At 45.3% G+C, this 10,689-nt stretch overlaps 1 protein-coding gene and 1 pseudogene across 2 annotated transcripts in view; both read right to left on the bottom strand.

Annotated features, from left to right (window-relative positions):
• The window catches only part of LOC138999980 (zinc finger protein 418-like), a 28,474-nt gene extending 20,045 nt beyond the window's left edge, over positions 1 to 8,429 (bottom strand). For both annotated transcript variants that reach the window (XM_070402219.1, XM_070402218.1), the window contains exons 1-2: positions 8,208 to 8,429; positions 6,707 to 6,833 (exon numbers count right to left, since the gene is read on the bottom strand). In XM_070402219.1, coding sequence (XP_070258320.1) covers positions 6,707 to 6,833; positions 8,208 to 8,243 — 163 coding nt within the window. In that variant the 5' untranslated portion in view covers positions 8,244 to 8,429. The remainder of the gene's footprint in view (positions 1 to 6,706; positions 6,834 to 8,207) is intronic.
• A 765-nt stretch (positions 8,430 to 9,194) lies between these two features.
• Positions 9,195 to 10,097, bottom strand: LOC138999526 (vesicle-associated membrane protein 3 pseudogene; annotated as a pseudogene).
• Positions 10,098 to 10,689: the final 592 nt, after the last annotated feature.

Here is a 10,689-nt window from a genome sequence, read left to right on the forward strand (position 1 = left end):
GTGCCACAAGATATGATGATACAGGGTCAGAAAATTCCTTTAAAGGAATAATGGCTGGCCCTAGCTGGTTTGGCTCAGTGGATAGAGCGTTGGCCTATGGACTGAAGGATCCTGGGTTTGATTCTGGTCAAGGGCACAGGCCCGGGTTGTGGGCTTGATCCCCAGTAGGGGGGTGTGCACGAGGCAGCCAATCAATGATTCTTTCTCATCATTGATGTTTCTATCTCTCCCTTCCTCTCTGAAGTAAATAAAAATATACTAAAAAAAAAGAAAAAAAAGAAAAAGAAATAATGGCTGGCCTGCCTGGGATGGCAGGATGGCTCAGTTGGTTAAGCCAGAATGCACCAGAATGTCTTCAGTTTCATCCCTGGTCAGGGCACATGCCTGGCTTGCAGGCTCATCCCCAGTAGGGGGCATGTAGGAAGCAACCGAATGATGTTTCTCTCTCATTGATGTTTGTATCTCTCTCCATCTCCCTTCCTCTCTCTCTAAAATCAATAAATGCACATTTTTTTTAAAAAAAAGAGCCCTAGCTGGTTTGGCTCAGTGGATAGAGGGTCAGCCTGCAAACCAAAGGGTCCCGGGTTCAATTCCAGTCAAGGGCACATACCTCAGTTGCAGGCTCGACCTCAGACCACCAGTTGAGGCATGGGAGGGAAGCAACCAATGAATGTGGCTCTCCCACAACGATGTTTCTCTCTCTTCTACTCCCTCTAAAAATCAATGGGGGAAAAGTGGGGGGGGAGAGAACAAAAAAAAAGAGAAAGAAAAACAAGGAAAGAAAAAATAAATCAATAAAAAAATATCCTCGCGTTAGGATAAAAAAATTATATATATGTATAGAAAGAAAGAAAGAAAGAAAGAAAGCAAGCAAGCAAGCAAGCAGGCACAGGGATGGAACTAAAATACTAAGTGTACTTTTTGTATGTGATGAATGGTTATTACATTAAACAGAGTATTTAACTCTAAGATGTTTTAAGCAAACCTCATGGTAATCACAGAGCAAAGTCCTACAGTATATAAACAAAAATTACGGTAAAGAAATGAAGACATACCACTATAGAAAAATCAAAGCAAAAAATCAAATCATAGCAAGAGAGGAAAAAAAAAAATCAAAAGAACAAAACAGCCAGACGAAAATGAACAAGATGGCAGTTGTCAAGTACTTAAATTCTCTAATCAAATCGCACACAGGTTAATGAAATAAAAAAAGACGAGTTTCAAATATACGTTGCCTTAAAGAGACTTACTTCAGCTTTAAGGACAGAAATGGGCTCAAAGTGAAAAACTGAAAACAAATATAATCCATGCAAATGGAAATCAAAAGAGAGTAGCTTATACTATTATCAGTAGCTATACTTCTACCAGACAAAATAGATTTTAAGTCAAAACTTGTCACAAGAGACTAAGAAAGTTATTCTATAATGATAAAGATATCAACTCATCAAGAGGATACAGCCATTGCCCTGGCTGGGTAGCTCATTTGGTTAGAGCATATTTCTTTCTTTTCATTTTATTGATTTTTTTTTTTACAGAGAGGAAGGGAGAAGGATAGAGAGCTAGAAACATCAATGAGAGAGAAACATTGATCAGCTGCCTTCCTGCACGCCACGCCCCCTACTGGGGATGTGCCCACAACCAAGGTACATGCCCTTGACTGGAATTGAACCTGGGACCCTTGAGTCAGCAGGCTGACGATCTATCCACTGAGCCAGACCAGTGAGGGCATAGAGCATATTTCTGACACAGTAAGGTCATGGATTTGATCCCTGGTCAGGGCATGAACAAGAATCTATAATAATAAAAGGGTAATATGCTAATTAAACCGGACGTCTTCTGGACATCATTCCAGATGTCCTTCCAGAGGAAGCTGGGGCCTGGAGGGAAGCCAGCTGGGTCCTGGGTGCCTGCCAGTGGCCGGAGGAGGGAAGCTGGTGCCAGCAGCCTGGGGAAGGAAGGCCTACTCTTGCATGAATTTTCGTGCATCGGGCCTCTAGTCAACCAATAAATGCATAAGTAAGTGGAACAACGAATCTCTCTCTTCTTCCCTCTCTCTCTAAAATTAATAAATCAACATTTTTTGAAAAAAGAGGACATAAGCATTATAAATTTATATGCACCCGAGATCGATGCAACTAAATATATTAAGCAAATATTAACAGGCTGGACTATAGAAAGGGCAGCCAACATAATCATAACAGCACACGTCAATACTCATCTTTCTGGTATGTGTAGTTCATCCAGACAGAAAATCTATAAGGAAATATTTGACTTGAACAATACTTAATATCAACTAAATTTAACAAATATATATATATAACACTGTCTAACTATGGCAGTATATACATGTCAAGTAGACACAAAATATTCAAAGAGATCATATGCTTGGTTATAAGTCTTAACAAATTTAGGAAAACTGAAAGCATATTGAGAATCTTATCTGGGCCTAACCAGCTTGGCTCAGTGAATAGAGCGTTGGCCTGCGGACTAAAGAGTCCCAGGTTCAATTTCGACCAAGGGCACATGCCTGGGTTGCAGGCTCGATCCCCAGTAGGAGGCGTGCAGGAGGCAGCCAATCAACAATTCTCTCTCATCATTGATGTTTCTCTCTCTCCCTCTCTGAAATCAATAAAGAAACATATTTTTTTTAAAAAAGAATCTTGCCGAAACCGGTTTGGCTCAGTGGATACAGCGTCGGCCTGCGGACTGAAAGGTCCCAGGTTCGATTCCAGTCAGGGCATGTACCTTGGTTGCAGGCACATCCCCAGTAGGAGATGTGCAGGAGGCAGCTGATCGATGTTTCTCTCTCATCGATGTTTCTAACTCTCTATCTCTCTCCCTTCCTCTCTGTAAAAAATCAATAAAATATATTTTTTAAAATTCTCATTTTTTAAATCTTTAAATTCTTTATTAGTTAAGGAATTACAAATGTGTCCTCATTCCCCCCGAATTAACCCCCATCCTCCCCCTCCACCCCCACTCATGCTCTCATTCCCCTGTTGTCCATGTCCATTGGTTTGGCTTATATGCATGCATACAAGTCCTTTGGTTGATCTCAAAAAAAAAAAAAAAAGAATCTTATCTGACCACAAGAATTTGAAAATAGAAACCAATTACAAGATAAAAGCTGGCAAGTTTACAAATATGCAGGCATTAAATAATATATTACTGATCAATGGGGTTGAAGAAAAAATATGTGCAAAACATCTGATTAAGTGGCTAACAGGTCCATTTTGATGGAAGATTGCTGTTCCTCACTAATCATCAGGAAAACGTAAATTCAAACCACAATCTGTCCTTGGGCGAGGATTTAAAAAAACACCACAAGATATTAACTCATACATGTTAAAAGGATTATCACCAAGCCCTGGCTGGTTTTGCTCAGTGGGTAGAGCATCAGCCTGAGAACTGAAGGGTCCCAGATTCAATTCTAGTGAAGGGCACATGCCCAGTTGCAGGTTCAATCCCTAGTAGGGGGCGTGCAGGAGGCAGCCAATCAATGATTCTCTCTCATCATTGATGTTTCTATCTCTCCCTCTCCCTTTCTTTCTGAAATCAATAAAAATATATATATTTTTTTTTTTTTTAAATATATTTTATTGATTTTTTACAGAGAGGAAGGGGGAGAGATAGAGAGTTAGAAACATCGATGAGAGAGAAACATCGATCAGCTGCCTCCTGCACACTCCCCACTGGGGATGTGCCCGCAACCCAGGTACATGCCCTTGACCGGAATCGAACCTGGGACCTTTCAGTCCGCAGGCCGACGCTCTATCCACTGAGCCAAACCGGTTTCGGCAATAAAAATATATTAAAATATACACATACATAGAAAAAAAAAGAAAGAAGAAAGGATTATCACCAAAGGGCAACAGGTAAATATTAGGAAACATGTACAAAGAAATGCTTGTACACCAATCATGTCAAACTCAGAGGCTAACATGGGCCAAATAAAGAAGGTTTAAGCGTAGGTGAGCCGCAGAAAAAGAAAAGCTTTAATTTTCATAGAAACGCAGGTTTATTTTGATAGAGACATGCTGAAAACCAAGGGCTGAAATAAATGAGTCATCATTAATGAGTATTCGTTGTGGGCCGCATGCTGTTGGTAGAAATGTGAATCCCTAAAGGCGATATGAAAAGCAGAATGGAAATATCTCAAAAGATGCAAAGTAGAACTATCGTATGAACCAGCAACATCACTTGTAAGAATATACCCAAAGAAAATGAAATAAGAATATGGAAGAGATACCTGTACCATCTTCGCTGTACTACTCTTACAAACAATACACAAAATAAAGAACAACTTAAGTGTCCATCCATGGATAACTGGATAAAAAACAGGTACACACACACACACAGGGAATATTATTCAGCCTTAAAAAAGAATACCTGGCCCCCACCCAAAAGAAATGAAAATGAAAAATAAATATGAAAAAAGGAGGGGGGAAAAAATAATACCCTGCCATATGCAACAACTTGAATGAACCTGAAGGGCATTATGCCACATAAAACAAGCCAGTCACAGAAAGATAAATACTGGTGGCTCTGGCCAGAATTGCTCAGTGGTTACAGCATCGGCCTGTGCACCGAAGGGTCTTGGGTTTGATTCCTGGTCCAGGGCAGGTACCTGAGTGACAGGTTTGATTCCTGGTGTGCGACAGGGTGTGTGTGGGAGGTAACCAATTGTCTATCTCACATTAATCTCTCTCTCTCTCCCTCCCACACCTTCCTTACTCTATCAATAAATCAACAGAAATATTCACTGGTAAGGATTACAAATACACACACACACACACACACACACACACGCACACACACACACGCACACACACACACGCACTGTATGATATCACTTAGATGTGGAAAATAAAGAAAAAAAATGGTGAACTCACAGAGTCAAATGTCAGGGCCATGAGAAGGGAGAAATGAGGAGTTATTGATGACAAGGCACAAATCTTCAGTTATGAGTAAGTTCTGAGGATCTAATGTAAACCATGGTGACTATAGTTAATAATACTGTATTTTACACTACAATGTTACTGGGAGAGGGTATCTTACGTGCTATTGCCAAAGAAACAAACAAACAAAAGTGATTCAATTGATGGAAGTGTTCATTAACTTCACTATGGCAATTATTTCACAGCATGTGTGTGTGTGTACATATATATATATATAAAACATCACATTATACAATTTTTTCATTTATTTTTTTAACATATTTTTATTGATTTCAGAGAGGAAGAGAGAGGGAGAGAGGGATAGAAACATCAATGATGAGAATCATTGATTAGCTGCCTCCTGCACGCCCCCTACTGGGGATGGACCTGCAACCCCAGGCATGTGCCTTTGACCGGAATGGAACCTGGGACCCTTTGGTACACAGGCCGACGCTCTATCCACTGAGCCAAACCGGTCAGGGCTGTACAATGTAAAGATATATACAATTTTACAGAACAGCAACACTGGAACAAAAACAAATAAACAAAAACAGAGAACTAGGAAAACTATAACCCCTGCCAAAGGCGCTTGAAAAACAGCCCCTGGTCTAGCGAAGTAGTGACCAGGACAATCCCTACAATTCCTGGCACAGGCTGGCCCTAGGAAATGTCAGCTAAAGGGAGGTCCCATGTTGATCAGTGGTTGAGCATCAACCTATGAAGGAGGAGGTCACCGTTCCATTCCTGGTCAGGGCACATGCCAGGGTTGCGGGCTCCATTCCCAGTGTGGGGCGTGCAGGAGGCAGCCGATCCATAATTCTCATCACTGCCCTAGCCCAGTGGTCGGCAAACTCATTAGTCAACAGAGCCAAATATCAACAGTACAACGATTGAAATTTCTTTTGAGAGCCAAATTTTTTAAACTTAAACTATGTAGGTAGGTACATTGTTATTAACTTAATTAGCGTACTCCTAAGGCTTAGGAAGAGCCACACTCAAGGGGCCAAAGAGCCACATGTGGTTTGCGAGCCGCAGTTTGCTGACCACAGACCTAGCCGATTTGGCTCAGTGGATAGAGCGTTGGCCTGTGGACTCAAGGGTCCCGGGTTCGATTCGGGTCAAGGGCACATGCCTGGGTTGCAGGCTCAGTCCCCAGTGTGGGGCGTGCAAGAGGCAGCCGATCCATGATTCCCTCTCATCATTGATATTTTTCTCTCACTCTCTCCCTCTCCCTACCTCCCTGAAATCAATAAAAATATTTTTTAAAAAAACCACCAACAGCCCTAACTGGTTTGGCTCAGTGGATAGAGCATCGGCCTGCAGTCTGAAGGGTCCCGGGTTCGATTCCAGTCAAGGGCATGTACCTGGGTTGCGGGCACATCCCCAGTGCGGGGTGTGCAGGAGGCAGCTGATCGATGTTTCTCTCATCAATGTTTCTAACTCTCTATCCCTCTCCCTTCCTCTCTCTAAAAAATCAATAAAATATATTTTTTAAAAACAACAACAACAACAACAAAAAAGACCTAGGATCTGGATATACCGTCCAGGCCAAGGAGGGGGCAAGCATGGTGAACGTCATTAGGCTCACGGCATCCCGTCCCTATGAGAAGAGTTCAGAGTAGCAGGTATTGGGGCTGCAGCATAGAGAAGAGGGCACGGCCTGGGGTACACAGAGGGGCATGTGGGGTCCACAGAGCAGCCTCTGGGGAAGGAGGGGGAGGCAGGGCAGAGCCTAGTCCACGTTCCCGGTGAGACGGTGACCGTCTTACCCAGAAAGGATGCAAGGGCCAAGTTCTCCAGCATCACCTCGTGGTACAGGCGTCTCTGAGCCTCGTCCAGGAGCCGCCACTCCCGCCGGGAGAAGTACACGGCCACGTCGTCAAAGGTCACGGGGTCCTGTCGAGATGGGGACAGAGGAAAAGGGCGCAGGCTTGGAAACATGTCGGACGAGGACCAGCAACAAACTATGAAAACTGTAGAAGAGCCCCTGGATCTTATCAGGCTCAGCCTGGATGAGCGAATTTATGTGAACACTAGTGGCCCGGTGCACGAAATTTGTGCACCCGGGGGTCTCGCCTGCCCATCCCCACCTGCTGTGCACGCAGCCTGCTGATTGGTCCTTATGTGACGGTGGCTCGACCAATTTGCATATTACCCTATTATTAGTCTAGATGAGAAATGACAGAGAGCTTTGAGGTAGATGACATGCTTATGATTAACATTTAAATATGCTATTGAGCCCTGACCGGTTCGGCTCAGTGGATAGAGCGTCGGCCTGTGGACCGAAGGGTCCCGGGTTCGATTCCGGTCAAGGGCATGTACCTGGGTTGCGGGCACATCCCCAGTGGGGGGTGTGCAGGAAGCAGCTGATCGATGTTTCTCTCTCGTCGATGTTTCTAACTCTCTATCCCTCTCCCTTCCTCTCTGTAAAAAATCAATAAAATATATTAAAAGAAAAAAAAAAAGAAAGAAATGTCCAAGCCCTGGCTAGTTTGGCTCAGTGGATGGAGCGTCGGCCTGCGGACTGAAGGGTCCCGGGTTCGATTCCAGTCAGGGGCACATGCCTGGGTTGTGGGCTTGATCCCCAGTGGGGGGCGTGCAGGAGGCAGCCAATCAATGATTCTCTCTCATCATTAATGTTTCTCCCTCACCCTCTCCCTTCCCCTCTGAAATCAATAAATATATATTTTTTAAAAAAGAAAAGAAATGGCCAAGGATCCTTCTGCTCCGAAAATGAGTTTATTTGCGCGGAACTCACAAACCCTCAAGCTAAGTGGCATTTTAATTTTTTCTCCATCCCTTCCAATCAATGTGCTCCGCAAAACGGAGCCCTCTTTTCTAGGAGTGGCTTTCCTCCGTTGCTTTTTTCCCCCCCAGACAATTTCTGGATTTTTAAAAAAATTTAAATTAAATTTGATGTTTTCTTTAAAAAAAAAAAAAATGGGGACGGAGGAAACTATACACTTTGTCTTTCTGAGACTCTCCCAGCCCATCCCCTCTCACACCTCCCTCTGAGGGGACCCCGGGCCCGAGGGGTGGGGGGACCCCGGGCCCGGGGGGTGGGGGGACCCCAATGTCTTCTCTTCAGCATCAGGCCCCAGAAGGGGCGGGGACTTGGGGCGCCAACACCCCCCTTTCCATCGGGCGCGGACCTGCTGGGCCCCTCAGGAGCCCCAACCCGCCTCTGTGCCCCCGACTTTCCTCAGGGACGCGGGGCCTGGGCTGCGGGGCTGGGTGCGGGGGGCGGGGGGCCCCCGGAGACACGCTCACCTCAGCCGGGCGCCGGGGAGCGGCCGCCGCCGCCATCGGACTCTGAGGCGGAGCGGGCGGGGCGGGGCGGCGGGCGAAGAGGGGGTCCCTCCTGGGGTCGCCGAGCCGCACCCCGCGTCCGTGCAGCGGGGATAACAACCCCCACCTTTTTTTTTTTTTTTTTTTTTTGCCTTTTTTCAAATTCCCGTCGCCTTCACCTCAGCGGGTCCGGCGGAATCTGAAAAAACGCCGGCCTGGAGCAGGACAGCAAACGCCCCGCCCCTTATGGCGACGTCACGCGGAGAGGATGACGTTCTGGTTTGTCATTGGCTCCACCTGGCGCATGGGCTTCTGGGTAATGTAGTTCCAAGCGCTCCAGGGCTTGCCTGCTAGGTTTGCTATTGGACAAGTCTGTGATAGTAGTGTTTCTGTTATTTTATTGTTCAAAAAATTTTAAAACTTCGCCTTAATCCTCACCTGAGAATATGTTTTGATTGATTTTTGTATTTTTTAAAATTTGATATTAGAGAGAGAGAGGAAGGGAGAAAGAGACAGAGAAACATCAATCAGCTGCCTCCTGCACACCCCCTACTGTGGATGGAGCAGTAACTGAGGCACGTACCCTGATGGGGAATTGAACTGCGACTTTTGGGGACAAATGCTCCAACCCACGGAGGCACAAAGGCCAGGCTTTTTTTCTTCTTCATATATATATATATATATATATATACATATATGCACATATATGTGTGTATATATATTATTTTTATTTTTAAAATATATTTTATTGATTTTTTACAGAGAGGAAAGAAGAGGAACAGATAGAAATATCAATGAGAGAGAAACATCAATCAGCTGCCTCCTGCACGTCCCCTACTGGGGATGTGCGGCAACCAAGGTACAAGCCCTTGACCGGAATCAAACCTGGACCCTTCAGTCCGAAGGCCGATGCTCTAGCCACTGAGCCAAACCGGTTAGAGCTATATATATAATTTTTTTTTTTCTAATGTAAGAACAAAAATTCTTTACCAGCATCTTATTTTAAACACAGTGAAAGCATCAGTAGTGCTTATAAACAGTAGAGGGTTCTCGCATAAGGAACCAGGAAAGGAGACAATAAGGCACAACCTGTCGTTGTCACAGATTTGAGGGAGACAGTAGTGTTCTCTCTGGAAGGCACAGACGGGAGATCTGATCACCCAAAGGTTTAAATGTGGTTCTGAAGATAAGGTCACATGACGGGACAGCTAACTTGGAAGGAAGCTCCCTAGCTGGAATTAAAGGCGATTACTAGACAAGGCTACTGCGAGGCGATGCACTCTGGGACTCCAGAAGCCTCTCCTCAGCCCGGGTAAAGTGGTGAAGGCACTGTGCAAACTGCGGGCCGGGCTGACCACACTTCTGGTTTGGAGTGCATGTGAAAAAAAGGGCACATTTCCTAAAAATCAAACTTTACATTAACTAGCAGAGAATAATCATTTTACACATTACAGTTTGTAAGCTTGATACGATAGCAGGCTCTACGTCAAAGTCTTGAAGAGGTTTCTGGAACAGAGGCTGGAGGCTCGCTGGTTCTTCATGAAGACACGCTCCACACGATGATGATGATGATGATGACGATGACCACCACGCTGATGCCTATGGCCCACATCTTGCAGTTCTTCCACCAATATTTTCTCTTCAACTTGGCAGCACTCGTTTCAAATTGGGAAGCTCCTGCCTGCAGTGCGTCCGCGCGGTCGTCTAACTCGGAGAGCTTCTGATCTCTTTCCAGCACCTTGTCCACGTTCACTCTCATGATGTCCACCACCTCATCCACCTGGTTCTGTGTCTGCTGAAGTCTGCGGTTACTGCCGGAGGCAGCGCTGGGACCTGCAGGCGCACCCGTAGACATTTTTGGCGGCGGTGGCGGCGGGCGAATGTCGGCGGAGCGGGACCAGAGGCCAGGACCTGGGCGGAGCGGTGGCGGCGCAGGGACCGATGACCTATATATATAATTTTTAAATATATTTTTATTGATTTTTTTAAAAAATAGAGGATGGGAGAGGGATAGAGAGCTAGAAACATGAGAGAGAAACATCGACCAGCTGCCTCCTACACACCCCCCACTGGGGATGTGCCCGCAACCAAGGCACATGCCCTTGATCAGAATCAAACCTGGGACCTTTCAGTCTGCAGGCTGACGCTCTACCCACTGAGGCGAACCGGTTTGGGCTTTAATATATTTTTTTATTGATTTCAGAGAGGAAGGGAGAGGGAGAGAGAGATAGAAACATCCACGATGAGAGAGAATCATGGATCGGCTGCCTCCTGCACGCCCCCCACTGGTGATGGATCTGCAGCCAGGCCATGTGCCCTTGACCAGAAACAAACCTGGGACCCTTCAGTCCGCAGGCTGCCCCTCTATCCACTGAGCCAAAGGCTAGGGTTTATCGTCGTTCTGTATCTCGCTCTCTCCCTCTCTCTTCCTCTCTGAAATCAATAAAAAAAAAAAAAAATTTTT

This window comes from Myotis yumanensis, unplaced genomic scaffold (genome assembly GCF_028538775.1).
Source record: "Myotis yumanensis isolate MYYU_CA2020_CCGP unplaced genomic scaffold, mMyoYum1.0.hap1 SCAF_23, whole genome shotgun sequence".
Taxonomy (NCBI): domain Eukaryota; kingdom Metazoa; phylum Chordata; class Mammalia; order Chiroptera; family Vespertilionidae; genus Myotis; species Myotis yumanensis.